Source organism: Rousettus aegyptiacus, unplaced genomic scaffold (assembly GCF_014176215.1).
Source record: "Rousettus aegyptiacus isolate mRouAeg1 unplaced genomic scaffold, mRouAeg1.p scaffold_m13_p_11, whole genome shotgun sequence".
Lineage (NCBI taxonomy): Eukaryota > Metazoa > Chordata > Mammalia > Chiroptera > Pteropodidae > Rousettus > Rousettus aegyptiacus.
Window position 1 is genome coordinate 16,194,255 of NW_023416286.1, and position 16,914 is coordinate 16,211,168.

General features: G+C 36.2%; 1 protein-coding gene across 3 annotated transcripts in view; it reads right to left on the minus strand.

Moving 5' to 3' along the window:
- Positions 1–2,476: 2,476 nt before the first annotated feature.
- The window catches only part of VPS36 (vacuolar protein sorting 36 homolog), a 30,386-nt gene continuing 15,948 nt past the window's right edge, over positions 2,477–16,914 (minus strand). For 2 of the 3 annotated variants that reach the window (XM_016131377.2, XM_016131378.2), the window contains exons 7-14: positions 11,267–11,299; positions 11,068–11,145; positions 10,418–10,552; positions 8,984–9,049; positions 7,563–7,627; positions 6,870–6,954; positions 5,842–5,918; positions 2,477–5,752 (exon numbers count right to left, since the gene is read on the minus strand). In XM_016131377.2, the coding sequence (XP_015986863.1) occupies positions 5,659–5,752; positions 5,842–5,918; positions 6,870–6,954; positions 7,563–7,627; positions 8,984–9,049; positions 10,418–10,552; positions 11,068–11,145; positions 11,267–11,299 (633 nt within the window). In that variant the 3' untranslated portion in view covers positions 2,477–5,658. The remainder of the gene's footprint in view (positions 5,753–5,841; positions 5,919–6,869; positions 6,955–7,562; positions 7,628–8,983; positions 9,050–10,417; positions 10,553–11,067; positions 11,146–11,266; positions 11,300–16,914) is intronic. The other variant, XM_036228521.1, reaches the window with a different exon arrangement.

A 16,914-nucleotide genomic window follows, 5' to 3' on the forward strand; every position in this document is an offset into this window, starting at 1 on the left:
AACAGTTCAGGTAAAATGCATATCCATGTTTCTTTCTCAGGCACCAGAATTGGTTAATTTTAAAATCACATTCTTAAAATTCTAATCTGCAGGTGTTAAAAGTTCTTTTTAAAAAAATACGAACATAGTGTTTTTGAGTACACTATAATGCACCGTTCACCATTTGCTTTTCTTTTACACAAAATATACCATTTAATAGACAAAGCTAATGTTTGGTTATAGAAATCACAGTACAGTGGTGACCACTGGGAAGCAGGTGTTTGGAAAGAGGCACCAGGGAACTTTTGGGATGATGAAATCTACTGGTTAGGGTGTGAGTTACATGGATTGTGTATTTGTCCAAATTCAACCAATTTAAGATCTGTGCATTTTTCTGTTTGTAAATTTTACCTCAATTTTTAAAACTCAAAAAATACAGCTTTCTGAACAAGCCCAATCCCCTCTGATCTCAGAAGCTAAGCAGGGTCAGGCCTGGTTAGTACTTGGATGGGAGACCACCAAGGAAGACCAGGTGCTGTAGGTGTAAAACATAAAAAATAAGGGATTGTAAACTGACAAGGTCCTTGCAATCTGTGAGGTCAACCAAGGGTTGCCTTGCCTAAAAAAAATAAATAAAAAATATAGCTTTTGCAAGTCCTTGACTATCACCTTAATCTTTTAAAAGATAGCATAATTATTCAATTATCAGAGTTATCAGAGAATTTCAGAGGTACCAAATTTTGTCAAATACATAATTCTGGCAGTACTAATTAAATCTATCCCAAGCTTCAAGAAAGGCTTTACGGCCATCATCCAATTCAACTGCCAGTAGAATTACCTAGCCCATTATCCATTCATCGACACAAGCTAGGACTCCTTTTCAAATAGAGGCCATGGTCACTGGCATTTTCAGTTCTGAAAGCAAAAGCTCAATGGAAAAAGTGGTCTTTGGAGTTTATACATAAAGCTGACATGTCTCTGTAATGGTAGGCAAATGACTTAATCCCTCCTTACTTCCACTGTAAAAGGCATATAGTATTAGTTACATTGAAGTTTCTTAGTGACTGAGAGAAACATATAGAAAGCAACTTGCTCTGCACAAACTTTCAGACACATACACTCCTTTAGAGGCCCATTCTTGGGGGGTAGAAGAACCTAAATCAAGGTACAAATGGCTGGATCAATGTGCTTGGCCATTTTTGCCTTAATTAGAATTCTTCCCAAATTGTATAATTGTATTTATTGGACAGTTAAAATAGTTTAAGCTTTTCTAAAAGAAGGTAACACAGATGTGAAGAAAAAAAAGCTATCAAAATAACAGTGGAATAGTCTTGGCATATTTAACTAAAACAAGCTGGCTGTCAAGATATCTTCAGTTCTCTTTCTGGGTCAGCAGCTGCTTTAATGATCTTGTGCAAACTGTGTAAAATTTATTCACTTTGTACAAATGGAGAGATCTTTTATTTCCTAGCTAATATTCTGAGAGAAAAGCTTTATCTGACTCATGGTAGGACACAAGGAAGAATACGAATGACCCAATTTTCACACTGTAATAACAAGATCTTACATGTGTTAACCTGACTTTTCTGGAGTGCTTCCCACATCATGGATATGGCCATGTCATGGAATTGAATAAGAGACTGTATCTCAGACAAGCTAAGCTCTGACATGTCTGGTTGAGAAGCCTGTTGGGAAGATAGTAAAAGACACTGATTTAGGTTTTGCAAGTCAACTCATGATATATTATAATCCCCAAATCACTCAATTCAGTTACTTTAATTAGGAATATACCAGGTACAATCACTTACCTAGGCCAGTGGGAATTCCAAAGAAGTGTTATATGACAGTCCTTGAACTTAAAGAAGCCCAATTTTTCTATTTTCTTATAGTACCAAGATAATAATTAGAGAATACAAAATATAGTCAAGCATTTTGAACAGACAATAACTTTTATGGACTTTAAAAATAGAGTTCTGTACTGGAAACAAATTTTCCTACAGCAGGTGGGATTGATTAACGGAAGTAAGTGGGAAGAAGTAACAAAAGGAAGTCTGGACGGACAAGGGAAATATGTCCCAGGAACGAAAAGGGCACACCCTGTGCTGTTCCCTTGACCCGATGCCTTCCATCTACTGCCAATCTCTTGGTCCTTGTGAGCCTAGTTTACCAAGCTTTTCCTCTCCCACAGGCCTTCCCAGATCCCTCCACCTAAACTAAGGGTTCCTTCTTCTGTCTTCAGGGCATGCACTTCATTCCATCCTCAATTATGGTTGCTCACATGTCCATTTCCCCAACTAGGCTACCTCTTAAGGGTAGCCTTATTTGATAAACACTGTTATCTTATTTACTTTTGTAGTCCCACCCACCAGAGGCCCAAAAGCTCCTCACACTCAGTTGGTGTGTAGTCAAAAGATTGTTTTTTTTTTTTAGTTTAATTGAATGGGAGATAAAGTAGGATAAAGTGGAGCCAAACTATAAATAGGTCTATACATCAGAGTTCATTCATTCAATAAATATTTATTGAGTGCTTACTGTGTGCCAGGCCCTGTTCAAGGCTCTGAGGCTATATCCATGAACAAACCAGATAAAAATCTCTGCCCCTGTAGAGCTTACACTCTAAATCTATCATAGGAAATGAGATCAGCAATAAATTTACATAAATTCAACCATACCTGTAGGCAAAAAAAGATACACATTTAAATAGTTTAATTGTAAAAGTCTACTGTAAATATGTAGTTTTTATTATACATTGTACTCACTATATTCATAAAGTATTTATACCCATGTATCACTCTACAGGGATTCTAATTGTAAGACTATATGTTGTAGTTTATTGGCAATTTAACTGCGTGACAAGCATCATTTTGAGCATGTCTGATTTCATCCTTAGGCAGTCTTTAAAACCTAACCACCTTGTAAGTTGTGACTCCACTGTACCAAAATGAAAACTTTGAGATTGTTGGGCAAAGGACCATTTTAAGTATTGGAACATGAAAATGATGTGATGAATCCTCATCTGGTCACATTAGTCCGGTAACAGGGAACAAGAGATAGTACATTCACATGAATATATGTCATCAATCGACAGCGAACTTCATATCAAAAATTAAAAAAAAAAAAAAAACCAGTTCACTAGCCACTTCCATTTTTTTAAAACAAATAAAATGCTAAGAGCTTGAGGTCATAAATATTTATAATCAAGTCTTGATAATAAAATCTAAAAAAACAAAATGTAACATACTGGCTTATTCTGAATAAAAGTTTATCATCTTTATATTTCAAAAAGTATTTAAAAAGACACCAAGTTAAGAAAAATCATTTTTTTAAATTTTGCAATAACTTTACTCTATATACATTATTACCAATCATTTAACCCTAAAAACAATCTTTACTTGTGTAATGTAAAAAATTTTTATCAGTATTTGACTAGAAATATTTACCATAAAGCTACAGGTTTATGCTCTTAAGAGCAAAGATAGGAAAGCGAAAATAATAATTATACCAATGATAAGCACCAAGACAGAACTTTTTTGCCCTTAGGGCCTGATTGGTTGTATTTAAACATAACAGAGGACCAAAATACCTTATTTGACAAAAAAAAAAAATTATATGCACACACACACACACACAGAGGTGTGGAAACAGTGAAGAATGCCCACTTCAAATAAAACAATAAAAGCGATCATATTCATGTCACTTTACTGCCTCTTTAGTTCACTTTATAGAATTCAGACTGCTCTATTTTTGTTCATGTGTTGTCACACTAATGTAAGTAAATATGCTGAATTACGGGAGTTTGCTGTAATAATCCAAACCAGTAAAGCTAGATCCCAATAGCTCAAACAATCTTAGCTCCAACTCATTCCAAATGGTGAAACAGATTATTCTTTATCTTTGTAATTTTTAAAAACCTTAGCCAGATGAGATATTGTGTGTGTAAGTACATGTGTGTGCACACGTGCAAGTACAAGTCTTCCAGAGCAGTGTGAGAGAATGAGCGCAGCCCAGAGAGGGGAGTGACATACAAACAAGCTTACACAATGGCCTGAAAAGCTTGGGCTGACAGACACTGCATTTCCCCCCAAACAGACCTGAGGCTGAGCAATGAGGGAATTAGGTGATCTGTCATTACATCATAAATCAGTGACAGGTTTAGAAAATGAAGACTAAGGCAGGATGCCTCAGCCATATTTCCTGGAGGATGCAAAGCAGCAAAACCACCTTTTAGACAGCAATCAGGACTGCCTCACTCTATCTGGAGGGATTTCCTGAATTTGCAGATGAAGATCCCTGCGACTTTGCCAAAAAGTGCCTGTAGCAAGCAGCCTGTAGCAGTGGCCCTCCACCTCAGTGAAAATGCCTTAGAGGACCCCAGAATGTGAACCTGGGCATCGCCTCCTGCTGGTCTCAACAGTCTCTCAATCGGATACTATCCCTTCCAGAGGCCTGGCCAAAAACTACCTTCCACTTCTCAGTCTCAGAAAGAGGGTCTCTCCTATGCTTGTGGGGTCCCTGAGTTTGAGGTAATGCCAACACACTGTTGCATAGGACGAACATATGAAGTCAGGGAATTCACTTTAACACCCAACCAATCTGAATGCGGTATTAGCCAGTTTTTGTTGCCTCCGTGATACTTTTCAGTGGGAAAGCTTCTCCACACAACTTAGAATGTGTGCGGTAAAGAAAAAAATATTGCTAGAATATGATAGAAAGATTTTTAAAAGTTCAGAGTTGAAATTCCTTGAGGGAAAGAAAAGGAGACATATAACTTTCCACCTCTGTGTTCCAGCCCTTGGCTTTGAGGTCAAAGAGCACCCAGGCCCCCAAGCTCAAGGCTCTCCCAGCCCCTCCACCCACCCACATCCCCAGGGAACCCCTGAGCCATCTTTCCCAATCTGCAATCATATCTCCGGGCGTGTCTCTACAGCTCTTTATTTAGTTTCAAAATCCACAGTATTTTTTAAACAAAATGACGTAGTTGCATTCTTTAAATGCCAGCCATGAAATCATCACTTTAAAAAAAAAAACAACTAGTCAGATAATATATATGTTCGTCAAATAAAACTTTCTCTTTTTTAAGGTGCTGTATTTGGTCTTTTGCAGACACGTTTAGGACTACTTCTAAGGAAAAGCCCCGAAGAGGAGCCTCACACGGCATTCCGCAGTTTGACATTTTGTTCCAATGTTGTCAGGTTCTTAAACTACGCTGTACCTGACTCACTTCACGAAAAAAACCCCAAATGGGCACATTAGGCACAGAAAAAAACTTCACTTACTCAAAATTCAGTGAATTTTAGTCGCATGAAAATAAAGACCTAACCTGTCTAAACATGCAACTTCTTTTTCTTCAACCATGAACCAAATTCCTTTCTTTAATAAACGGTTAGATCTGAGGATCTAATTAAAATCCACCATGTTTTCAAGTTAAACCCTGATGGTTCTATTCAACTATAGCATGATTTCAAATTGATAGTGGCATTCATTTTTCTATATGTTCCTATATTTATCCTAAATAAACTTCCTGGACCATAATATTTAGGGAGAAATTTAAGGTGTTTTATATTATACTTTGAAGTTCCAGTAAATTCTCAGTTTATCAGGGTTTACTCTTAGCTCAATGTCATACAACTGCCACATGATGCAGATATATGAATAAAAAGTATTTCAAATACAAAACCCTTAGCTCTGTGTCATAAATAAATTCGGGTAAAAGCGCAAGCCTTCCACTGAGTCGTCTCGGCAAAGATGGCCCATCTTCTCTGCAAGAAGCAACCTAGGAATCAAGGGGAGAAAACCACAATCATCAGTCCATTCAGAAGAAATACAACCACAGTTGCAACCAGGAGCCAGGACCTTACTTACCTTTCTTTAGCCAGAAGGACAGACATTCCTACAAGCTTGGCGAACTCTTCGGACGTAAGGGATCCCTTTTCTGAAACCTAAAAGAAACACACAGCAGCAAAAATGTCAAAATTTACACTACCTAGGTACTAACTTACATAGAATGTCTACCAGTATACTCAAGAAATAACTTACTGAATTTTCTGCTAAAATCCAAAGAATATTCACGACAGAGCCAAATCTTCTTCACTAATGTTTAATACTACAAAAAGGGCCCAGACCAAATAGAGGCTAAAATATCATGAAACTCTCAATAATGTAACAACGGCTTTGTATTAAAGTCTGACCAAAAAAAAAAAAAAACTTCAATATTCTTAAAAGGCACAAATCCTAATTGAGTATATATATATACACATACATGTATATGTGTGTATATATAACATACACTTACATATACATTTAGGTTTAGTTTAAAATATATGGCTGAAATATCTATTTTCTCGGGTTTTTCATCTACTTTAAAACAAAAAATATAAATGTGAGTTATTTAAATTATACAGGCTCACGATAGAGGCTATGAAGGCCGTAATATTTCGAGTATCCTAATGAGTAATAGCAGTTTGACCATAAAATCGGTCTCAACTTCACTGCTTTTCATATATTTTGAAGCAACAATTTCATAAAACAACTTGTGATGGTTTGTAATGCTGCTTATGTAGGTGTTCCTGAAAGGGAAAGTTCAATCATGGATAACATCTGATTAACAAAAGTAAAATCCTGTTCTCAAGATGGAGCTTCAGACAAAAGAGAGCACCCCACTAATTCTAATTCTCCTTTCATCTAAAATTTGTTAATGTTATTAAGTTTTAAATTTTTCAAAGTATAATTTTGATGAATATGTATTCATTGTAATGATAACCACTTTTAACTGGGTCTGCAAACATCACTTTTAGTAAAGTTAAATTCAAAAGGAAATCCTGTTTCCCAAGTTGCCAGGCACTCAGGTCCTCATACAAGACTTAATAACTGAAGGAAACTGGTTTACATACTGTCTCCAAGGCTGAGGCCACCATTTCCTCTTCCTTATGGGACTGAAGCTCAATTACCATGACGCCACTGTCAAAAACTCGTAGCCTAAAAGCCACAGACGGGAGAACAAAGCCATGAATACCTAAGATCTTCAACCACTAAGAAGGCACAAATATTTTTCACTTTCTTTCATGCCCAGGTATGAGGGTAATATAGACACAAAACAACATTTAAAACTTAATGACCACAAGCAACTGTGGCATAACTAAAAAAAGCATGAATAAACAGTTAATAAAATCATGAACTATAATCCACATGCTGAATAAAGTTCATCTGGCTAATTTTTTTTAGCCTGAGGATAAGGAAAATAGAATTCACAGCTGAACATTTGTACTTCTAAGCCCCCAGAGACAATCACAAAATGTCTAAGGGAAGAGGGGCTAGTTACCCTGACCTCATGGGAGGAGCCCACATTCTTATCTCACCACTGCAAATCGCAAATCTGACAAGAGTCAGACTACTAGGCCCCTTAGGGAAGCCAGGATGACAGAGGTACTTGTGGTGCTTAGTGATTCTGTTCACATGTAATATGATTTCAAGAGGGGCAGAATGTTGGCTCGCCACAGAGGATGGCAGACCAGGCAAGGCTTTCCTGTCTACTCTGTGCAGAATAGTGTCTTTAGTTGGCAAACTTCTTGCAGAGGTTCCTTTACCTGAGAGGTAATTTCAGAGCTTCCAGCATCTTGCATGCATTCACTAAATCTTCCGGTGAAAGCAACTAATGGGGAAAAAAATCCAGTTTACACTGCAAATTAATAGAGTAGTGCTATATAATTATAATGATCACTAAAACAGAAGAGGAAATTTAAAAATTAGAATTTTTCATGGATTTTAGGTAGTTTAATCACTATAAGGCAAAATGATTAAGAAAGAAGCAAAGACCTATTCATTAAATATTAAAGCAATGCTGGCCAATAAAAGCAGAATGTAAATCATATACGTAATTTAAAATCTTCTAGCAGCCATATTTTAAAAAATTAAAAGAAACAGGTTAAATTAATTTTAATACATTAATACATAATACATCAAAAAATTCAACATATAATTGATAAAAAAATTAATGAGAAATTTAACATTTCTTTATTCTGTACTAAGTCTTCTAAATCTGGTGTGTAATTTACACTTGCAATACATTATCAATTTGGATTAATACAGTCCAAGCTCACAATTGTCATATGTAGCCAACTACTGGCTACTCTTCCAGACCATGCAGCCTTAAAGCATCAGCCCAGTGTTGCTATGGAGCCAGCCCAGCCTCAGGCCAAACCACTGTTTCATGTAGGTGTACCCTACATGAAATTATTTAATCTAAGCCTTAATTTCTGCATCCCCAAATTAGTCACAGATGGGGATTATAAAAGTAGCTGCCTCACTGAGCTACTGGGGAAGATAAATAAGGTAACACATGCAGAAATCTGATAGACAGTAAGTAGTCACTGGTAGTTATGATGACTATTTGAATAAAAACACACAGCACGGGCTTAAGTCATGGGACTGGGGTGAGCACTGGAAAGACATGTGTAACTCAACGGCATGCAGATAATCACTGACACCACAGAACTGTGTTTGCCTGACAAAGAGCGCACTGACAGAGTGTTGGAGGCCAAGGATGTCTGGGTGTCAAGGGGCAATGAGAGTTGAAAAATAGCCACTGCTGATTCACAGCCAAAGGAGCAGGGCAGCTTGCCCTCTGTATTATCCACAGGCACTCTGTTCCCAACCCAGTTAAGTCGAAACGATGATCACAGGGAAAGGACATCAGGTACCTTATTAATCACAATACGAACACAGACTATTAGAGCTGACAGGTATTAGTTCAAATCCTTATTTTAAAGGTGGAAAATTGAGTCTGAGAGGTTAAGTAAACTACTCAAGGTCACTCGGCAAAACCAGAAACAGAATCTACCTCCTAGATTTTAGAGCAGTATTCTTTTCATTGTAAAACAAACTTCTCAAAATAGTTTAGATATAGTACAACCCTTCCTCAAATTGTATTCACTGTGGGAGAATTTATATTATATTAAGAAAGTCTATATTTAGTTTGAAAAAGAGTATCTAAATATTCTATGCTTACTTCCATTCCTCGGGCTCGGTTTACTAAACAGTACACCTCTGTAAGTGACATTATTCCCCCTCGTTCCTGTTAAAATATGAAAATTTTAAAAACTATTATGTTATAATTAGCACCAGTTAGCATTTCTTAGAAATCATAATCAGAGTGAAATCAGAAATTACAAAATTTCTTAGGAAGCTTTTAAAAACACTATTTACACACAGGAGAACTTAACTCAATACCATACAACATTTCAAATTCAATAGTTGCAGTTTAATATCATTATTGCTCTTTTAACAATACTTAAATGAAAAGAGGGCTCTTTACCATGTTTCAAAAGTATATTTAAATGTTTTAAGTCATTCTAGCTAATAAAGATGAAATTACAGTACTAAATTACAATGTCACCACTTTGTAACCCCTGATGAATTAATAATCTAGATAACAACTATCAATGGCTGCTAACATCACAAAGAAAAGACAATCAGACATTAGGTACCTCCTTATGAAAATGCACAATACCTCGATATAAAACATTCTTGTCAGAAAAAAAAAAACCTTCTAGTTGTAACTACTCATTTACAGGGACTACACAGGATAGGGAAGCATGTTAATATACAAGTCAGCAAAATCCAGACTCTGAGGCACTCTATCATATAACCTACTAGCTCCTTCAATAATAAATTGTGTGTGGGGGGCGGGGACAGGGAATATAGGAGAAAGAAAAACCTAATAAATTTTTTTAAAAATCAAGAGACAAAGCAACTAATTGCAATGTATCCTGATTTGAACAAACCAACTGTAAGAGAAAATGTGAACACTAACTAGATATTTGATATTAAAAAAATTATTTTTAACTTTTTAAAAATGAAATGAGATTATAGTTACATTCAAGGCATCTTTATTATTATAATTACATACTAAAATATTTACAGATAAAGTGATGTGATATCTGGGATTTACAGTAAGTGGAAGCTAGCTTACAGAAGGTGGATGATGGGCACACAGGGATTCATTATACTATTCTATTTTGTCATATACCTGAACTATTTTTTGATACAAGTGCTTTAATAAAATTTTGATTACTTGAATAATGTTGGACAAGATGAATCTTATTATGAAATTATTAATAGTATATACATATTAAGACTACTTATATTGAAATATATCTAAATATATAGAGACCATATATTTCCTTTTAAAAGGAAAACTTCATATTAAATAGATTTAGAAAATTATAGATATCTAAAATGAAAACTGAAAACAGTTTAGATTATTGACAAAGAATCCATTAATAAGTACAATGAACTAATTTAATATTCCTGTAGGGAAAATAGTATGTTTGTTGAATAGTAACCCCATCATAAAAAGAGTTAATGCTTTTGTTAATATTCTGATGACATAAAAATAACAACACAATTTAAAGAGCCCACTTAGGTTTTTTTTTTTTTTTACCTCTAAAGGTGCCTGCAATATTCCAGCCAGTTGTTTGGCCAGCTGCATGTGGTACTGTGTACCTGAGCCATAGGTTTCCCTGGTAACTGGATTAGCTATTCCCATGCTCAGCAAATACGATTTAAACCTAATAGTCTATAATGAAAGGAAAAAAATGCACAAAAAAGAGAATTTAGAATTAGTCTTCCTCCCAACATTTGAAATCCTTTCACCATAAATTAAATTAAATTCTATTTCTAGTAGTTCTCTACATAAATCTAATTAATCTTTCTTCCTCTATCTTGAAAGCTCATATTCCATTTACCTTACAAGTTCAGTGTGAGCGATTTAGATGACAACTACGATATATTTAATGTCAACCAAATGATACAACCAATGGCTGTGACCAGACTGTAGTAAATATTTATAAATCAGCCACTCCTTACATATTTCAATATCTTTGTTTTCTACAATCCAAGAAAAGCTATTGAAATATCCTTTAACCCTACTAGAATCAACAAAATTTTTATGGTTAATTTTTTCTTTAGCTCTTTCACATATCCTCAAGTCCTAGAAGAAATAAAACACTACATTGACCAAACTGGTAAACCACTAAAATATTACTGCATTATTTGTACAGTTTCTAATGCCTTAAAAAGCACCCTATTTACCTCATCTTCTGTGATGTCACCTTGCTTCTCTTTAATCTTATTAGCAATTGATTTTGATAACTCCACCATTTCCTTAGCCTGTCAAGAGAACAGTAAAAGAATGACAAGAAATAATGTCCCCAAAATGTCTAAGAACAAAATATATTTTCAAAATTTTATCATAATTGGTATGAATTTAATAAATGTAAATGACATATACCTTGATCATTAGCTTGCTGAGGTCTTCAAAGGCCTGAAATGAGAAACGAGTTTTTGTTGGAATCTGTCTAAAGAATTAAAATGTTTTAAAGCAATAAAACACTACTTTCTTCCCCATGATACCAATTTATGAAGTTTTCTTACAAATGTCAATTTATATATATAACTAATAAAGATACCTTATTCTAAGAATTCAATTTAGCTAAAAAAGCATTAATTTTCCAAAACAAACTGTAAAAAACAATTTTTCAAGTTTTCAAAAATAAAACAGTAACTATTGATAAAACACAAACAAAAGGTGACATAAGTAATAGTTCAGAAAATATTATTTACTGTTCTTTGACACAATTAAGAAAATGTGTCACTGGCTTTTCCCCAAACCATTTCCTGACAGGAGGTCAAGAATCAAAGACGTCGTAAAGCTTTCCTGGCTGAAAATGGCAATGTGCAGCTGCGGGAATACTTCTTTAGACACAACAATTTTAACTTTAATAGCAGGTATTAAAAAATAAAATAAAAATAAAAAATAAAGTAATATTTGATTTTTAAAAAAAGCAGCTGAGACATAACTGAAACCTGTGGCTGATTAACGAATTATACCTGTGGCTTTGGGCATAGTGGATTTAACAAAAGAAAAACATCCAAATAGCACCAAAACAAGTCTAAATAAAACCCATCAATTGGTTAACTTACTATAATGAATATCCACTTCAAAGGCCTCTTCAAATTTAATGATATATTTATATAAATTTGTTTCAAATTACTAAAATATACTTCCAGTACAAAATACTAATTGATGTGCACCGGTGTTATTTTTAAAAACTGATTGAGCAACTTACCATTAACTGAAAATCTTTTGATCCATATATACTAGTGATCAATAGGTTCTGATTAGCTTATACCCATCTTAATTACATGCAGGACAGTATCTGCAAAAGGATTTTGCTAAAAGAATGAATACAGTGTTGTGTAGGATTCTTATGGCCGATTCACTGAGGCTAATACTGAAAACAAAGGGGAATGTGCACACACCTAACAGGAATTTCCTCAGATAAACAAAAGGCTTAACACTGGATTCTTATCAGCAACAGCCAGCAGATGCAGGAAACCTTTTGTGGGAAAGTATGGGCACCAGCCCTGAAACTAAGTCAATTCTAATGCTTACATGAAGGGCAAATCACACACCTAGTTTTCAAAAATAAAAAACACAAACACCTAGTTTTCAAAAATAAAAAACAGAAACTACCTACAATAAAATTAAAGCTATATATGTACAAGTGCAAACTAGAAGCACATGCCCAGCCTATTATTTCACCTGCCAGTTTATAAAACCTTCTATCCCTCTACCATATTAAATTTCCACTCCAATTTTGAAAAAAGCGGCATCTGACTTAAAACCAGGGGGTACCCTCTAAGGCCAATTTGTCCCATTCTTTCTTATTTTCAGTCATTACTTTGGTTATAAGCTTCAGTAACTATTAATATAATCTTGAATTTTCTGTTTTAATGTTCTTGATTCTGTACCTTTGCATATCCATTCCCTCCACCGGCCCAACTTCAGGACTTGACTTCCATTACTGCTACTAACGAGCCTTCCCTGACCCAAATGGAATAAGAGGCCATGTTACATGTTCCCGTTGAGGCCTCTATTTCCTCTTAAAACAACATTCTCACACTGCAGAGAAAGCCTGTTTGCCTGCCTGCCCAGAGCATCGTCAGAATATCCCAAACATCTGATGCAGGACTCACACAAAGTAGAAAACAAAGACTATCTACTGAATAAATCAGTGACCTGCAAGAGAACACAATGCTTGTGTAGAATTCTTTGAGTTATGTTAATTTTGTGAAAATTACAGTAAAACAGTAACATTTTACAAATTAAGAAAAACAGTATTTTGAACATTAAATTAATATGGTGGCATTTGGAAAAAGGACGACGATTGGTGCACAGTTACCTCGTTGTTCAATACCATCTCCATAAGTGTTATTCAAAAGGATGACAACAAAAGTCACTGAAAGAAGACACTGACAGCACCTTCTGAGTGGCAAAGAGTGGCCATGATGTAGTAGGCTACAGTTGCCTACAAATCAGGAGACCTGAGTTCTCATAATCCTGGATCCAAATCCCGTCGCTAGCTCTGAGACGATTACTTCCCTGGATAGTAAGAACATTTCTAATGCTAAAAAACTGGAATTTTATGGGAATAAAGGATTCAGGAAAGATGGTGGCTATGGCGGCATAGATTTTTAACATCTTCAATTTCCAACTTAAAAACAGAGCAACTAAATCTCAAAACCAAAAACTCACAGGCAGCATATACTACAAAACTAAAAAACAAGATAGCCACAAAAACCCAACATACAAGCAAGTGGAGACAAACCGCCAAGAGCCACAAGACCTGCATAATATCAGCGTCAAAGCAGGAGAAAGGAAAGGGAGGCACCAGGGCAATTGACAGATCTAGAATAAAAGAACCCCCAAAGATCCAACAGGTGGTCACTGGGAAGTAAGATGGGCCAAACTTGAGGACAGTAACTCAAACGGGAAGGGTTTGTCCACATCAGTGTTGGGTCGGTACAAGAGGTTCTCAGGAAGGGCTGAAGCAGCCTATGAACTCATCAGACTGACCCTTCAGGCTTCTCTTCCACGACACCGGGGAATAACTCCTGTGAGGGGATTAAAAACTGAGCATAGTAGAGATAACAGAGAGGAAGGAATAAAAAAGGTCCCGATAAAAATGGGATGAAAACAGGGCCAAGAAATCACAGAAAGCAAGCCACCACCTTTTTAACACTGTATGAACACAACAGAAGACTGAGCTCTGTGTAGTAAGAAAAGCTATTCTGAACTAGATACTCCCCTAAAAATTCAGAAAAATTTAACATGAAAATTAGCAACAGCCAGGTATCAAGGTCAAATTCCACACAAAATTATTATAAGAAAAAAATAAGGAGCAGAACAACATTACAAACAATGAAGGCATGCCAAAAGACATGTTCATTGGTCAGATCAAAATGTAATCTTTACTTCAAAATGAGCTAAAGAATGTTTTAAAAAATAATGCAAGCTGGGAAAGGCCAAAATAAATCAGAAATGAAATGACAAGATACAGAAAAGGATTTTTTAAAATCATTTCTGAAATAAAGACTAGACAGAACACAAGAATGAATAAACACAACATAATATCTTAAGAGAAACAAATAAAAAAAAGGAAAATTTTCAAAATAAAAAAGAAATAAAGAAAAGGGGTTGAAATTCACAGATAGTGAAGATAAGCAGTAAAGCTACAACATACAGCTAATATGAGTCTCAGAATAAAAAGAAATCAAAGCAATCATTGAAAATTATTATATAGAAAAACTCTGAAATTAAAAGAAAAAACTTCTGAAACCAAATACAGAAAGCATATTTAATAACAACCCAGAATGAGGAGGGAAAAAAAATGGTGTAGATGATAGAGGCTCTGTTCATCTCCCTGGTAACCAAATCGAAGTTGTGACAGAAACAAGGAGCAAACAGCAAGGAAAAATTGCCTGGAATCTAGAAGAACAATCCATACAACTAGGGAGAAGTCTATGAAATCACCCTGCAATGGCAGAAGGTAGGATGGGGAGAGGATGTGAGGCTGCCCGGTCCCTAGTGGCTAAGTGGGATGGAGGCTGTGGCAGCAGCAGCAATAGACGCCTCTTAAAGGGGCCACATCTGCAAGAGGACTTTCGTGGTGACGGACCTGCTTGCTCTGAGCACCAGCACAGGTTCAGCTGCTACACACAGGGGGCACCAGGTACTTACAGGGAGATGTACAGAAGTGCCAACAGTATCCAATGTTCCTCTGCTGAGCTCTTCCCACTCCCAGTGCGTGGACACAGCGCCGCCATAGATGAGAAGTCATCAAACTGGATAACGGAGGGTGCTCAGCCCAGAGAATTCCCTGAAACCTAGATTCCCCCATCTTGAGGCCCCACCCAAGCCCATTCCAGGTATATCCTCAGTGAGTCAGGTGCTCCTTGCTGAGCAGCGCCTAGACTCACACTGGTGGCACCTGGCCTCGGTCTCTGGTGCAGCCTTTCGAGGCAACTATAAGCACAGCACCTGTGGATTGCTTGCTGAATCTTCACAGGTGGCCCCAGAGGGGCACAGCTTTGGGCTAAATTTGGCCTGCAGCTGAACCCTCGCAGGACTGTGCCACTGGACACCTACTTCACAAATTCACACTAATAAGACTGAGAGACTTAGCAGTTTTGCTTAGGACATAGAAACAGAGGCAGAAGGACAAGCAAAATGGGAAGACAAAGAAGCAGAAACCATATGAGAGAACAAAACAGAGATCCAGAAATAATGGAATCAAGAAATCTAACAGATGCAGAATTTAAAACACCAGTTATAAAGATGGTCAATGAACTTATGGGAAGTGCAGATGAATTCAGTGAGAACTTCAATGAAGAGATAAATGGAGATTATAAAAGGGAACCAGTCTGAAATGAAGAACACGTTATCTGAGATGAGAAGTATATTGAATGGAATAAAAGTGAATAAAGAAGACGATCAAATCTAGATGACGGGAAAGCCAAGGACACTCAATCAGAATGTCAAGAAAAAGAATCCAAGACTATAATAATAATTTAAGGAGCCTATGGGACACTTAAAGGTAAATATATCCATTTCATTGGTGTATTGGAAGAAAAACAAGATGTTGAACAGCTACTTGAAGAAATAATGATGAAAAACTTCCCTAACCTGGTGAAGGAAATGGACATAAAACCCCAGGAAGCTCAGAAAATCCCCAAAACCAGGACACATCATAATTAAAATACCAAAGGTTAAATACAAAGAGAGAATCTTAAAAGCAGCAAGAGAAAAGCAGTTAGTTACCTACGGGGGAGTACCCATAAGACTGACAGCTGATTTCTCAAAAGAAACTATGCAGGACGGAAGGGCTTGGCATAAAATATCTGACATGAAGACCCAAGGATCTACAACCAAGAATACTTTATCCAGCAAAGCTATCATTTATAGTTGAAAGACAAATAAAGAGCTTCGCAGACAAAAATTAGCTAAAGGAATTCATCATCACCAAGCCAGTATTACAGGAAATATTGGAGGGACTTCAAGAAGAAAAAGCTTGTATCAAAAACAGGAATAATGAATGGTAACAACTACAGTCCTATCAATAAGTACCTCAAACGGAAAAGAATTAAGTGCTCCAACTAAGATATAGTGGATGAATGGATAAGAAAACAAGACCCCTACATGCTGCCTACAAGAAACTCACTTTAGATTAAAAGACACACACAGACTAAAAGGAAGGGGATGGAAAAAGATATTGCCTTGATGGACCTAGAAGGTATTTAAGTCAGACAGAGAAAGAGAAATATCATATGATTTCACTTTTACGGAAAATCTAAAGAACAAAAAGAACAAATTAATCAAAAACAGACTAACAAATATATTGGACAATTTGTTAATGGGCAGAAGGGAAGAGGGGGTTAGGGAGCTAGGAGAATGGGATGAAGGGTTAAAGAAGTACAAATTAGTAGATAATGGATGGTCACAGGGATGGGAAGCACAGCATGGGAATGCAGTTAGCACTAATATGTTGGCTAGGTGGAGGGCCAGGGGAGGGAAGGAGCAAATGAGGGAATCGTTTT